This window comes from Bombus bifarius, unplaced genomic scaffold (assembly GCF_011952205.1).
Source record: "Bombus bifarius isolate JDL3187 unplaced genomic scaffold, Bbif_JDL3187 scf7180000007966, whole genome shotgun sequence".
NCBI lineage: Eukaryota > Metazoa > Arthropoda > Insecta > Hymenoptera > Apidae > Bombus > Bombus bifarius.
Window position 1 is genome coordinate 2,199,677 of NW_022884352.1, and position 15,724 is coordinate 2,215,400.

A 15,724-nucleotide genomic window follows, 5' to 3' on the forward strand; every position below is an offset into this window, starting at 1 on the left:
AGGGAGCTCGGTATTCGAGGAAGTTATCCGATCGTTCCAAATATAGTACAAAAGATCCGCGAGGTTGAATGCCGCGAGGAAAAAAGAAGGAAAAGAAGAAAGATAACTGGAGCGAGAGGAAACGAAAGCCATATGGCCCTCTCTCGACGCGGAGCGTGCCTATGTGGTGTCTAGGAAAGAAACGCGGTGGCTGTTCCGCGGAAGGAGGGAAGTTTGGGCAACCCTCCGTGAAATATGGAGCTGCTAGGCCTCGGCAAGGAAAGTTACGAGGCACGCGAGACTCTCTCCACCGAGAGCGTTATTGCCGCAAAAGACACGAGTATATCACCCACGCTATTCCTACCTTCTTCCTCCTCTCTTTTCCGATGGAAAACGCGTTCCCGGCATTTAACGCGACCCCGAAGCGCGAACGACGAACAGCTTATCGTCGTCCAGATTAGAGACGTATAAATTACGACCGCTGTTACGAACGCCCGATTCCACGTTGCACCGACGTCGCTTTCTCTTCCTAGTTTTCCCTCTTTTCCCTCGTTTTCCTCCTTTTCGAAATAGGGGGCGAAATCCTCCTAGCCACGAACGAATCACGAACCAGACCACTAATGGTCGAACTATTTTGACGCACGCGATCACTCTGCGACGCGTTTGTCACCGCGACAAGATAAGAGAAACGTGGATTACCATTAGCATATCACCTGCACCGGTGTAGTAGGTACTCTTCTTCGTTGCTTTTGCTTTTTCTTTCGTTTCCTTTCGTTTCGTTTCGTCTCGTTTCGTTTCGTTTCTTTGGGAGGAGAGGGCCGGCGGTACACCGGCGAAAATTTGCTAACAGCATGTTCGTCGTACCGAACAAGTTTGTTCGCTTCCTTCCGAGATGAAAAAAGGGAGGGGCGGGGGGCGGGGAGCAGGTCCACGAAACTTCTTAGGATCGCGTGACTGATCACTGATGGACTTGACAAGGGTAGAGGACGCCATTAGCTTTATCATCGACTCCGCAACTAGCTCGGAATTTCGCCTCTCCTTCCATTACGCGTTTTACCGTTACGCCGAATTCCGATAGTTTGACAAATTCGTCGCTTCTCTTTCTTCCTTCCTTCGTTCGATAGCTAATCTAGAATCGAGAGCAGACAGAGCGAGAAAGACGAAGAAATCGCGGAAGGGAACAGGCGATTGTCGAGGATTCTTTTCGTACGAGTCGTTAAGCGTCTACTTCCTGTGCGTGAACCCAACTGTTTCACAGCTAAACGCGTTCGTGGCAAGTGCCGCGTGCACTGGCAATTTTCACTATCTCCGATAATCGCTGGACAGAGGGAGAAGGAACGAGAAACGGGAAGTTTAATTTTCATGTAGTCGGTTGATCGAGGAAAAAAAGGTGTTGCGCAACTGGTTCAAGTTCTTAAAAGGTATATATTTGCAAATACGACGTACGAGTCGATAGCTGGCAACGCTAACTAAAGGAAAACGAAACAAAAGAAGTCTCCAGTCGATTACGCTGACTGCGCCTCGCGAGATTTGCTCAGCTCAAAGTTATAATTATCGTACGGCTCGATATAACGCTCCATCGGCTCTAATGGCTCGTACGTTCTTAATTAAGCTCGAAGGCAAATCGAACCTTCGTTTGGACTTGAGACTCGGTCGCTGCAGCTCGGTTCGCGCAGTTCGCGCAGTTCGCGCGACTTACTTTCACCTGGTGGAAACGACCGCGTGTACTCGCTTGCGAAATCACCGCGGGGTTCTCCGCATCGATAGCGAGCCTCTATTTCCACTCGCGAGAAGAAACGTATATAGCGCACGCGGACGGCTAATACGGAATTATTGCACGAGTTAAAACGCGCACGGTCGTGTATCGTGGGAAATTTCGTGTTTCCGTTGATTAGTTGGCAACCTATGAACGTTTTAACTGTCGCGATTGACCAGCCACGTAAAGCTATTTTTCGTCGTTGCGGTGCACGCGTGTTCCGATCAACTGTCGTTTTCACGAACGACACGCATCCCAAGACAGAGACGCATACGCTCGTAAGGATCTACGAAAGTATACGAAAGAACGCTTCCAGGACACGTTTTACGAGTGCGAAAGCAAGTGCGTTACGCGAAACGTTTTGAGATTTCGTTAGTTTATTTCGTTAGTTAGAAAATTTTATATATCAGACTCGACTATCGTAGTCGATGATATTCGTATCGACGAAATTTGAAGCAAATTTAACGATATACGGGAAAGTTAGAGGAGACGCGTTCGTTCGCATTAGCGCGAGTTGCCGAAGGCCGGCAAACCGGTGCATTTTCGCGAGTGAAACAAAAATATAGAGGGCATTTGGACGAAGCCGCACGATCACAGCCACCGTCGACATTATCGTTTTTAATTACGGCCACCACTGGGAAAAAGGGAAGCCCCGAGGAGCGGCACGAATTACAGCTAGCGCCGAGACGTCAAAAAAATTCTATTATTCTCGATTCGCCGTCCTACTCGTTCCTTCTTAGGAAACGAGGCGAACTTGGCAGAAATAAGAGAAATACGAAGAACGGGGAACGTTCTATATTCAAAGGGTTGTTTTTTTGAAATTCGTGCCACCGTCGACCAACCGCGGTAAAATCCGACAACAAGGTCTCGACGAAATCCTTGGAAAATAAATCTAACCACCGCGTTCTCTTTCTGTCTCTCCTTATCCGAGCGACCTTCTTATTCTCTTCTTTTTTTTCTGCCCCTCTTTCTCGTATTTGGCCGAGATCTTCTTAAATTCATCGGAAACAGAATTTGTCTCGCAGACGTCTTTTGCGGTTTGCCATTCGCGACATCGAACAGCGACGAAAGAAAAAGTTAGGGCAGAAAAATACCGGGTTGCGTTGGCAGCGACGTGGCGCCCGGAGAGTTTCGGAAAAATAAAAGTAAGCGTCGTCCAGAGTGGCGATCGCCCAAGGTATAATAATTTCGGAGAACTTTCTCTCCTCCCTCATCTTTCGCTCTATATATTTTTCTTCTCGCTCGTCCCCGAGCTATACGTCTTTCCTTTGTTACGTTTACGAGTCTCCTCGGATCCGAAGTAAAATCTCCACCCTGTGCCACGCTTCCATCCTCCCCTGTTCTTTGCTCCACCCCTTTCCCCCGCCCCTTCCTTGCTTACCGTTCGTCGTCTCTGCAGAGTGCAGCCGTGAAATAAATCCGTATATTCCGGAGGGTCTTAAATTCAACCGGAAATAGAATTTGTCCCGAAGCGGTCGCGGAAGCCAATGACGCGAGGAGAGGCCCGCGAAGAAACTCGAGGAAACTCGAAGAAATCGAGAGGCAGAGAAAAAGCAGAGCCCATCGGGGGAACCCGTAAGGTCGCGCGAACCGTTTCCAAGGAGGAAAGAGTAGGAGAAATAGGAAGCTCGCGCGCGTTCACTTTCTTTCCGAAGCGTCATCGCTGAGAGAAAGAAATACCGGGGGGGCTGAAACGAGTCTGACAGGATTCACGATCGGTGATCGAAAAGGTTGAAATATTCGCGTTGTATTTTACGAGCAAACGTAAACGGGTAAACGAAATGACGTCGCGTAGCGATGATGAAGCGCCATAGAAGGTACGAAAGAGTCGGGATTTCAGGTCGAAAGTCTCAAATATCGATGGTTACACGTCTCTCGTTCGTCCGTTTCACCCTGGTAAAAGTTCAAAGGACGTTTTATAATACTCTGGCCGAGAACGTCGAGAAGAAGTGCTCGTTAGAAGCAGCGGCGAACGTCGTGTAGCCTACGGTTGCACCTGTTCGAGTACTATTAGAGACGGCTTAAAATTTTCACGAACCTCTCGAGAGGCAGGCTTCTCTCGGCTGCCGAAATCTGCAATTTGGCGGGATCCATCGTAAGCAGGTACTTGGAAAGAAAGTGTACGTTGCAAGAGAATAGAAAAAGAAGGAGGCCTTTGCACGCTGAAGAAGGTGGCCAACCACCTCCGGAGTAGGCGAGACCCCGCTCCGCAGACGAGATCCTCCTCGTCGCGTTTACATCTGCTCCGAAGGAAGGAAAAGCAACGGAGAGAAAAAAACAGGGGAAAAAATGGGAAATCGTGGCTTATCAAAGGAAGGCTAGATACTCACCCCCCGTGAAAACTGCCGCCCTTCTCACAGGCTTCGCGCTCCTTCTCGAGCGCGGTCTTCTCCTCGTCTCTCTCTCTCTCTCTCTCTCTCTCTCTCTCTCTCGAGACGCCGAGCTGTTTTCGGCAATTGCTACTGGGTCTTGTCAAAAAGTTGAAAGAGAGAGGCTGTTGAAAAGAGGCACTACGGGTTTCTAGCCCGGCCGTGGCTGGCAAGGACGACGAGAAGAGAGTATATAGAGGGCGAGAGAAGAGAGAGCGAACGAACGAGAGGCGGAGGAGGAGGAGGAGGAGGAGGACATCTTAAATTTTTTACGAGGCCACTCGTGAGCAATGGCAATGGAAGAAGGCGGCAAGCACCACCGCGTAGACCTAGGAGGCGCTGTGCACAGCTACCAGCAGCGTTTCACCGAAGTCTGCAATTTCGCGGATGCATCTTGGCCGGTCTGGCTAGAGCAAGAGAACGCGAGGGAAGGAGGAGAAGGTCTTTGCCCGCTTTAGAAGAACTCCTAAAGCGCGCCTTCTACCTCCCCTTCTCCCTCGGCCCACCTTCCCACTCTCTACTATATTTTAGTACTCTAGAATTTCGTGCTTCCTCCAGCCCTCTGCCCAACCCTCGCCACCTCTTCGTTTTCGAACCCCCGACTCTTCTATACGAACCTCTCTATCTCCTCTTTCCTCCATTCCCTTCTCTTCTTTGCTCTTCTTTATTCTTCTTTATTCTTCTTTCCTCCCGTCTTTTGCATCCCTTCTATTCGCTTCTCTTTCCTCCTCTCTTTTTCCCTTGTTCGTCCCTTTCCGTCGAAGAATAGCAGCGAGACGCCGTGCCGGCCAGACCTTGCGGCCTACCAGAGCGAACGAGATCAACTCGCAGCGAAACCTTGGTCGAACGAAGACGCTCGATCTCTGTCGGTCGCGCGTTCTGTCTCGCGGTTCTACGTGTGCCCGAGAGAGGCGAGAGAGACGGATAAACGCATGGTATTGATCCTGAAACCCCTTGCTCCTCGTCCCATCCTAGCTAGCACCCCTTCCGCTACATCGACGAACCCCAAAGTTGCGTTCACATACACACACACACACACACACACACACACGCGCGCGCGCGCTCTTACTCGCTCGCTCGCTCGCCACTCGTCCTACCCTTTTCTTCCTGCTTTCGGCATTTCCTCCCTTTAGACTCGGCTAGATGACGGGTGCAACGAGTTACGCGAATTTCACCGAGCTTGGATGCGTGTTCAAGGTTGACCTTGAACTTGAAGTTACTCACCAACCATGTATGCACCGCGCTTTTGTCGCGCGGACGTTTCTCCTCTCCCACTTGCCCCTTTTTCCACGCGCATTTTCCCTCTGCCACGCGCATTTCCATCTCGCGTAGAACAGCTTTTATCCCGGTAGTCGTCCCGTTTCGGTGACGATGGATACGCGTCGTTATCACGCGGACGAGATCGTCACGAGGAAACAACAGCGCGACCGACGATAGACGGAGGTCTTAAAACCTCCAAAATTTCACAGTGTCGGAACGCTCGAGACTTTCCCGCTTTCTTTCTCCCGTGCGAATTTTTCGCCTCGTTCCGTCGCGCAAAATTTCCTGCTCGTACGAAACAGCTTTTATCCCGGTAGTTATTCGATTCGAAGAACGATCGACACGCTCGAGCGTAGTAAGAGATCGTTACGAGGAAACGAAATAATAGTCGGCGATGCTAGAAGATAGAGGTCTTGGCCAAAGCTTCGCGAACTTGGAACACGCGGTCGTCCGTATGCCGCGTATCGCGTCATTTGGCACGCTCCGAGAAATATCGGAGAAACAATGATCCCTGCAGAGTCATCGGACTTAACGGTACAGGTGCCAAACGGCCGTCGATCGTGGTCGTTAACGGACGAATCGGGGCTCGGGCCAATATTCGGTAGTCGATTTTCACGAGTCGTCGAAAACGTTCGATCGTACGGTGGGACGGGGGACGAACGATCGGTCACGTTTGCCACAAAAGAAGCTCGTTTCCACTCGATGAATCTCTGTATACGAGGGGGTACGAGTTTATTCGACTTTATTCGGTGTCGAGCGAGGGTGGAAGACTACTTGCAGCAGCCGGATGAAAGTAAACCACTCGGTAAAGCCGCGCAAGAGCGTCTCCAAAGTTTCCCGTTTGGCTCGGGGTTTAACTCGATCGAAGCCGCCTGTCGTTTTTAACCTTCGGAACGAAACTTTCCTACGACGATCGTTCGCCACCAAAGAAATTTATCGTCGGTCCGCCTCCTTTTATGTTTCGTATAGACGAAATCCTGTTTCGTGGTGTGAGCACCAAGTCACATTTTCCATATCTCATGTGGGAGAAATTTTCAAAGTGCCGCGGTAAGCAAATCGCTGGTTTTCGAACGCCTGACTTCTACGTGCTTTGGCGCAGAACGTTCTTACCCGTTGTAGTATCGTCGAACGCTACTTGCAGCTTTGCGCTCTTCTCTAGCGTCTAAGTAAAAGATGGTGTAACAGCGCGACGTCCGTTCGAAAACAGGTTCCGTAAATTTGTAAAGTTTTAGCGAACCGGTGCGCCATTTAAAACCACCGAAGTAAGAAACAAAGAGACAAAAAGAGTCAGATACGAGGGATGGAAAGCGTATAAAACGGTATCCCACTAGTTAGACGGACTCGATCGTCGCGACCGCGGAGCACAGCCAAAAAACGACCGTGCCGTTGTTTCCATTTAGGGATGTCATTAGAGTCGCGCGCTTCGTATCTCGACGAAAGGAGATGGAAATAGAGTCGGCGGTCCGTGTTCGGTCGGTGGAGATATCAGAAAGAAGGTGGTAGAAGGGTAGAGACGACCGAATGGGGAAGGATATTTCGCGGATTTTAATTAATGCGGTTCATCTTTGTTTCTTTCAGACGAGCCAGCCCGTGGAGCGTGGAGCGCGCGTCTATGAGAAAATTCAGGCGTTGACGGGAAGAAGAGACGAAAACCAGGAGGAGAAAAGTACAAAAAAGAAGGAAAAGAAAAAGAAAAAAATACAGAGAGGCAAAGGAAAGAGGAAATGCGACGAATCTCGGCTCGTCGTTAAGGGAAGCTGCCTTTTATAAGTGAGAGGAAAGGGGGGCGGGGGGGAAATCGAACGGGATATTCGCGGCAGTCGTGCAAGAGCGGTACCTGACTACTTCCGGTACGATCGCGAGTGGTAAATGCGGCCAAGTCCACGTCCGTCGTGTGTTTCGTGCAACCGAGAGCCTATCAATCGCGAAAAACCCCAGATCTACAACGAGCTTTCAACGAGCGGCCTAATCGCTGTTAATGGCATAGAAGGTATTCGGTGGCGATCGTTTCTTTTTTCAAGAGAGAAGGAGGAAGAAAGTCGACTGGCGAGTACAGCGAGCGACAGTAACTCGTGGACGGACAATAACGAAGAGGAGGGTGAAGAGGAAGAAGGGGTGGTGCGCGCTTTATTCGAGAAGCGAAGCTACTTTTCGGAAGGGTAAGAAACGCCGGTGGGCTGCACGGCACATCTGGAAGGGTTGCGCGACCTGGAGCAGGAGCAAGAGGAAGAGGAGGCAGGAGGAGGAGGAGGAGGTGGAGGAGAAGGAGGAGGTGGTTGTAGCGTTGAAGCTGGAGGAGTCGGGAGGCTACGAGGGTGGTTGCACGTCGTCGTCGCGTGACGTGCGGAAAGAGCAGACGAAGCGTGGAGGAGGCATGAGGAGGAGAGAGTGACGACGCTGCCGGTGCTGCAGCCTCGCACAGATCGTGAGAGGACCGGCGGCCCCACGGTGGGGCTACGATAAGAATGGCCCCCTTCAATATGGCGGGCGTAGCAGGCCTTCTAGCCACCTGCGCCGCCGCTGCTGCTTCCGCTGCCCACCTTCTGCCGTTGCTGCTGTTGCTGATCTGCCCGCGAGGGACCCACGCGGAACAAGGTAACCCTCTGTTCTTCCCTTCTCTTCTCTTCTTTTCTCTTTTCTCCTCTTTTCTCCTCTTCTCTTCTCTTCTCTTCCTTTCTATACAGGTTGATCCAAAGACGTGTATCGTCGCAGAGTACACTCGAGGAAAGTTGGTAACGCGTGCGAAAAGTCGAGTTCCGATTTATTTTTGCGATCGAGAGAATTTTGCATCATCTTCTTGTACTGGAACTAGAGTTGCTCGAAACTTTTGTTATTTCTCGCTTTCTTTGGCAAAATTGCAGGGTGTGCACGAATTCTAAGAGCAAAGTTTATCGATCGTCGAGACGCTTAAAATCTCGAATATTCCAACATCGCCTGTCCATTGATGTTTTCTAAAAGAACGGGAATGGAATCAAAGCTGTCACCGTCAAGGTTTAAACGACGAGAAAACGAACGGCACGAACTGATCGAACCGCTATCGAAATTATCGTAGTAGAGTTAAATTGCTAAAAACAGAGATTTAAAAACGATTAATAGTCATTTTGTTGTTCGATATTTTTCGATACGTCGATTGAATCACCCTGTACAAACTGTACTTTGCTCTATCTAAGGATCATAAAGCTAGATGATAGTCTAGGACGACACCTCGGGACACGATACGCGAATGCGATTGCTACTTCCTTCTGTATACTTAGCTAGATGCATCGATTAAGTTGTACGCCTGCCGCCAGACCTACCCCTCTCCCTATCGGGAACGATTGCGATAGAAAGTCTCCGACGTTACAACGCACTGGTGTTTGAAATCGTTTTATGGACGACATAATTACTAGCTTCCTCGGAGAACTCCGAGATACGTTGTCTACTTTTTTCTTCTTTTCGAAACGGCGACTAGAGGTCGACCGATAGATTCCTCGATACGACCACCGTTGATCGTTTGCTTGTAAATAAGTTAATTAACGTTGAAGCGACGGCAACTAATGGAATGTCGTTTATCCGGAAACGTTATTTCTCGACGTTGCTTCGACGCGCCTAAACGGCGTTACTTGGGCAGCTGTTGGTCGATCGGAATCTGTTCGAATCATCGGAAAGAAATTTTAGAAACGCGATTACCCTTTCGTAACGACGGAATGAGATTTTACCGTGTGTACGATACGAGAATCGACGCTTTACCACGCATCGTGCAGATTGGTCTGGTCTTTCCGTGGGTTTAGCGATTCGCGCAAATCGATATGCACCGATATGCACGCTCGGTTCCATCGAAGATGCAGGGAATCAACCTGCTGCGAGAGAACTTGCCCCGTGTTAGCCAAGACTATGTAGAACCCTCGAACGTACGCGACTTGATCGGTATTCTCGTAGGTGGCCTGGCGCAGCGATATTTACCAAGAACTCGATCGATCTATATCCTGTCGGATATTCGTTCGACTCAACTCGGCGGAGCTCGAACTCGAAGACTGCGTCCCAAATTTTCCGCTCGATCGACCAAACGGGAAAATATCCGATGGTAACGATGTTTTATAACGATAACAGCGCGTCCCTGTTTTAATCCTTTACGATCGACGATTCAAACCACGAAGACCCTTGGGATCGCTTTTAAACGATTCGAGTATGCCAAGTACGGACGTATCGTGATCTATAACCGCGGCAGAAATTTATTCGAGCGATAGGAACGAGGGCTTTTTAGGAAGGTTTCTCGGAGATGGTCGTGGTGAGCTATCCGGAACGTTTTCCATATTTATGCGGAAAGAAGCTGGCGCCGCAGGGTTTTCGATGGGTCCGTTTCTGCACCCCTTCATCCCTCTTTCGTCGGGAATAACGATAATTTCGTAATGTGGGCCAATCTTCCGAATTGCGGGATCGTTCGAGGTGCCGGTAGTTAGTGCTGCGGCATTAAAAGGGGATCATTTCGACGCGCTCTCTAGACAGGAAGGAAGGAGGCAAACGGTGGGCATATATAGACTCCTCTTCGAAATTGGCCGGCAAACTCAGCAGGGCCTGTTTACTCTACGTGAGCCGATTTCTAGATGAAGGGTCTTGGTGGCGTTTTTCGATGCGCGCTGTGTTTCTTCTCGACACCGATCGCTAAGAAGACCGCGTCTCTCTTCCCACCGATAGATTCTCGTCACGAACGTCCGTTACCGTTTTGAAAAACCCGAGCAACCGATATCGTCGAATTTTTTAACCCTTATCCGCGTTGAAAATCTATGTCGGTTTCGCGACTTTACGACTAGAAAGCGATATTTCGATATAAAGCGGCAAGAGACGGGAAGAACCTGTCGACGACAGTCCAGTCAAAGCTGGTAAACGTTAAAACGAACGACGATGTCTTCGATACTCCAGCGACCTTCGTTACATTGATATCGTCACGAGCGAAGAGAACCTGAATTTCGAATCGTAAATCTACTCCGTTATAAAAAATGGGCAATGCCAAGTTGTTCCCTCGTGGTCCTGGAACGAAATCTCGATGGATTAATAAAAATTCCCGTCTTGGACGTATCGTTGTACGATTTTTACGGGACGTCCGCGGTGGGTTTCGTGGCCGAGTACTTCCGCGGCAAGTTTTGATACCGCGATCGCCCGGGAGTTTCCTCGCTGCGATGAGAACTTTGGGCGTTTAATGGAACTTGTCAAGAATACGCATCCCCGGTGGACCGTGTCCGCGCAATGAAGACGGCTAACTTGGTTTCCTTCGACCTGCGCGAAATCCGAGCTCCTTGTTACCCTTGCCTATTGGATATCTCGACTTCGTGCTTTGCTCTCCGCTTCTCCCGTTATATCTCTGAATTTCATTCTTCGACCGGATCCCTGAAAGGTCGACTACTCGTATTACAGTATCCGCTGGTCGACTCGTAAACACCGGGTCTCTTCGACGATAAACTTTGCGGCTAAGCGAATTTGTCGAGCCAGCAGCCTTCTAACCGATCTCACCGCAGACTCTCTCCGCCAGACACGGAGCCGATTTTCGAGAGGAATCCGATGGAAACGCGAAATCAGTTTTGGTGCGCGAGATCCGAACGCAGAGTCTCTCGGAGTCTTTGGTTCCTTCTATGAAATCGGGCGAACCCTCGGAGGGTTCGAACGGTATAACACGGTGGCTGAAATTCGATTACTTTCTGGAACGACGAGCAAGCCACTCGGTGTTCCACGGTTCGTTCGCTACGTGGACACGCTTAGAGCTCTGTCACTTTGTCCTTCCACCCTCCAATCTGTCCTTTCGATTTCCCTTTAACAGTGGACCGTAACGGCGCCCGACCAAACTGACAGATCGGATCGTCTAATACGATTCCGTCCTACTCGTTTCGTTCGTATACTCTGGTTATTCAACAGCCAAATAAAGACGAAAATGCAACGTATCGTCCGCAAATTTGCCCGCGCGTAGCATGTACCTGCGTTATCGCTTTCAAAGCACGAGACTCGTAACCGACACTCGACGTTTCCTTCGACGCGTTGAATCGCGAGTGGTCGGAAGCTCCGGTAGATTTTCCTCGCACGTGCCGCGACCAGGAAGAAGCAGAAGTAGAAGAAGAAGAAGAAAAAGAAGAAGAAGAAGAAGCGCGGTAGTTTGGGAAAAAATTGGTCGAATGTGGCAAGAGTCGCGACGTGTCGCGGTCAGGGGTCCAACGGACGCCGCAGCAGCCGGTGGATGGCGAGCACGGTGACGGCGCGAACGGGAGCTGGTGCCGAAGCTGAGGCTGGAGCTGGAGCTGGAGCTGGAGCAGAAGCAGGAGCAACGGCAGGAGAAGTCTCGGGAGCTGGTCGAGCCACAAGGAGGCAGTCCTCTCTCGAACGAACCCGATTGCCTCCACGAAAAGGCAGAAAGACTCGTTCGAGCTGCGCCGAGCCTCTCCGCTGCTCCTTCCTCTTTCGGATCCCTCTTTCTCTCGATTCCCCCCGGCCCGGTCGGTCGGCCTCCTCTTCTCCTGCTTCGTCCCTGCCGGCTATATCCTCGTTTCTCTCTTATTCTTACTTGATCGGGGCCTTACGGTGAGTAAGAGACGCGGCAACGCCGCAGGAATGCCCGACCAGCCCACCGCGTGCATACCTGTACAGCCTACTACTCCGGTCCAGGTTCCAGCCGTGTACGAAGCCCGTGGCAGCATCCTATCGAGCTGACAAGGACAGACTGAAACTTGCCCCCTGCCGGTCGACCGACGAAGAGGCAGCCAGCAGGAACGCCGCAAAGAGAAAGCAAGACGGAGGAGAGCACGCTGGCTCTGCGATGCGTGTGCTGGCGCACCGTTTCTCTCCTTCTCTCCATCCTTCTTTTTCGCGTTGGAGCGGAGTTTGCGTGTGCTCCGTCTTCCTCCGTGTGTGTGTCTCTTCTCACGGGAGAACGCCGCGCCGTACGTAGCTACGTGTGCCCGTTCCTGGCTTCGTGTCCTTTTGTACGCGCCTATGGTGCGCACGTCCATGCCCGCGGATCCGGCAACAGGAGCGACGAGGAGGACTTACGGTTTTGCCGGGTGTGTGCGTGCGTGCGCGCGCCAGGCAACGATCACACGGACGAATGTAGGCTACTCTCATTGACCGAGCCTCTGAGAGAAGTATCGCTGCCGAGGACCGAGATGGAAGCCGAGACAAAAGGAAGAAGGAGACGACAGAGTCGTGCGATCCGTGTTGGACGATCGAAACGATCCTCGGCGAGAAAACCGGCGCCTTCGGTTTACGCCGATTCTCGATCGAGTCCGCTGGAATTTTCGAAGCGATAGTACCGCAATCTTGTACAGTTACGTTAATCCAGAGGGAATCGAAACGTTTTGCAGACAGACTCGTCGCTTGCTTTTTCCACGCGTCCCGCGTTTCCTACTTCCTTCCGCGATATTTCTCTCTTCCGCCTGACACACACACATACACACACACACGCACGCGCGCGCATACACACGCGCTGTGATCCACGGACTCGATTTAAATTTTCGATATCTATCTCCGTGGCAGCGCAATATTCATCGTCGCATCGCCACCGGGTCACAAAGGTGCGGTATAACGGACCAGATTAAAAATCAATATTTCCCGCTGGAAACGCTTCGCTCGGGTCCGCGCCGCTCGGACATAACCACCGCGTCCTTTGCTTTTAATGCCAATCTTATTCGGTTTCGGGGCAGCAATAGCGATCAGTTTTCGCCGCAGCTGCCGCAATCGCTCCGCCGATAAAAGCGAGTCATCATCGGTGGTCCCTTTGCGAGCTCTGCCGATCCTCTTTCCGCGACAACTCGATCCACAGGGGACAAATGGGTTCTTCAGCCGCGGAAAACGTCCGGAAAAAAAAGCCCAGCTAGACGTTGGAACAAACATCGTTCAACGAACCCCAAACGAATTCGAAATCCCGATATTCCCATGTATTGCTCAGTGTGGTTTAACTCTTTATCGTTGGATCGATCACGCGTCGGACTATCTCTCCGTTGTGCTCGGTATAGAGATCCGGTGAAAGTGCCGCTCCTTCGGCCAGTTTCTTACTTTTCCTACGTCCGCGTCACATTCGATCTTGGTTCATCGTAGTTCGACCCGAGGCTCGACGCTTTGACGAACACGCGTAACGAGGTTGAAAATAACGAGCCGTTTATCATCGAGATATCTTACGCTTTTCGAATAGTATAGAAATAATATTTCTAATCGAATTTATACTTCTTGTTTCGTCTAGCGTTTATCCAGCATTTTCTTACGTTTCGAGATACGCTGTTAAACATTCGTATTTCTCCCGTTCTCCACCTCTGCAGGTGAAGTTGCATCGTACGGGCTTTGAAACTTTCATTTCCTTCGGCTTCGAAACGCTAGGTAGAACATCTCTGATCGAGAAGAGCAACGCAGCGTCGTATTTTCCATTCTTTTTTCGCGACTCTTCTTTTCGACGACGTTGATCGGTTAACGATGGAAAAATTTCCGCGAAACGTCGTTCGTCGAACGACGACCTGGCCTGCCGCGAAGGATGCGTGGTGTGGTTGCGGCGATTTCAGGTACTCGTAGGAAGGCAGATCGCGAGAGACTGTTAGGCGGGTCTGTAACGCGGCGAAAAAGACGCGCGATGCTGGGCGTGTGCGTAACCCGGCGCAAAACGAGCATCGCGCGAGACGAAACGCGATATGCACGCACCGGGAACACGAGTGAGCATAAATTTTAATCGCCAAGAAAAATCTCGAGCAAGGAGGGACGAGGAAAGAACGAGGTTGAATAAGGAAAGGAGGAGACGGGTATAGAGATATATAGAGAGGTTAGGTATGCCGGCGAGTAAAACGCCTGGAATAGCGGGGCTCCAAGTACGACAACGACGTGCATCGAGGAGCCCGTATTACGTGTTTCTCGCTTTCGAGCGCTGCCAACAGCCGGGATTTGCACGATCTTGGTCGTGAACTTTCTTCCGTCGACGGATCAAACGCGACCGCGGTCTCTTTTTACGAAAAATCGACGTTGCCTTAACTGGCACGTACTGGCACGTACGTACGTACGTACGTTTGCGCCAAGTTGGTTTCTTTGCGGAAAGAAAGGAGAGGCAACGCCGTGTATTTAGATATTATTCGCCTGGATAGTAGTTTCCACTTTGGGTAGGAGAAATTCGCGTAGAATCGAATGCATGTGTGCACGAGTGCGTGTATGTGTATGTAAACCCGAGAAGGAGAATATTTCAGCAGACGGACATCTCGATTCGGTGAGAAATAATACGGAAAAACGGAGAGAAATGGTCCCCCGAATGCAGCGTATATCCAAGCAGATATCGGTGCAACATTTTATACGTATTCTTTGTTGGTTCGCACCCCGTTTTCCGTCTCCGTTGCTCCCCTTTATCCAGTTTTGTCTCTCGGCCGCTTTTCTTCGATTTCTCTCCCCCGTAAAGTCTCTCGAGGCGTCGCGACGAGGGCGTGAGCGTCGGCTGGTTACATTTCCTAGCAGACCATTATTTCTCTCCTACACCCACGCCGTGCCCCGGCCTCACGGACGCATACACGCGCGAGAATCCACCGTAGAGGCACGCACACAGGTACACCGCATTTTCTCCCTTTTTACCCCTGCTACTACATTACCTTTTCCCGTGCAGAGAGTTAGGAGGGTGTCTCGCTGCATATTAATGAAAAAATTTGTGACTTCCCTCCGTCATCCAGCAGCCGCATCCGCGAAAAGAAGGCGGAGGAAGAGGGAGGGAGGGGGGGGGGACTTCTTTCTCTACCTGTGTACCAGACTGCGCTTATCCTCTTCACTCCTTCTCCCACGACTCTTGCGTTCGCAATAAACGAACACACCGTGCCCGTGGTCGTCTGGTCGTCTCGCGTGCACGCGTATTCCAAAATAAATTTCAACCAGACGGCGGCGAGGTTTCGCTCGCGCCGCACCTACTTCGCTCCATCGAATCCCGATACCGCTCGTCTGACTAGATCGTATCGATTCTGTCCTCTGTTCGCAGAATTATCCTTTCTCGATTACGCTTTCCTCGATGACGTCTCGCTTCTTCGGCTCTAACGTTTCGGTTATCGTTGCAACGAATGGACAGTTCCGACGAATCGAAAAGGTCGGCTTTGCTCGCGCGAAAAGCTCTCGAACTCGCGATGGTTTCTCTTAAAAGGAAAAATACGTTCTAATCGTATTTGGATTCGGGGACGGTCGCGCATTCGAAGCGTCGCAAAGTACTCGCGGATCCTAGACGGACGACACGTGTTTTCGAATAAGAACGGAAATACCTTGTATCTTTATCGTGTAGGGTCAAAGGCCGCGAAAAGTCGAAGGACACACAGGTGCCGGCGAAAAGGAGGAGGCAAGTAGATAAGAAAATACTGGTGGAGAACAGACACTGCGTTTCCCGGTATACGTCAGAGCC

The 15,724-nt window shown here is 50.8% G+C and overlaps 1 protein-coding gene across 17 annotated transcripts in view; it reads left to right on the top strand.

Annotated features, from left to right (window-relative positions):
- The window catches only part of LOC117216717 (ephrin type-A receptor 5), a 91,567-nt gene that overhangs the window by 23,385 nt on the left and 52,458 nt on the right, over positions 1-15,724 (top strand). For all 17 annotated transcript variants that reach the window (XM_033463689.1, XM_033463665.1, XM_033463674.1 and 14 more), the window contains exon 2: positions 6,943-7,959. In XM_033463689.1, the coding sequence (XP_033319580.1) occupies positions 7,830-7,959 (130 nt within the window). In that variant the 5' untranslated portion in view covers positions 6,943-7,829. The remainder of the gene's footprint in view (positions 1-6,942; positions 7,960-15,724) is intronic.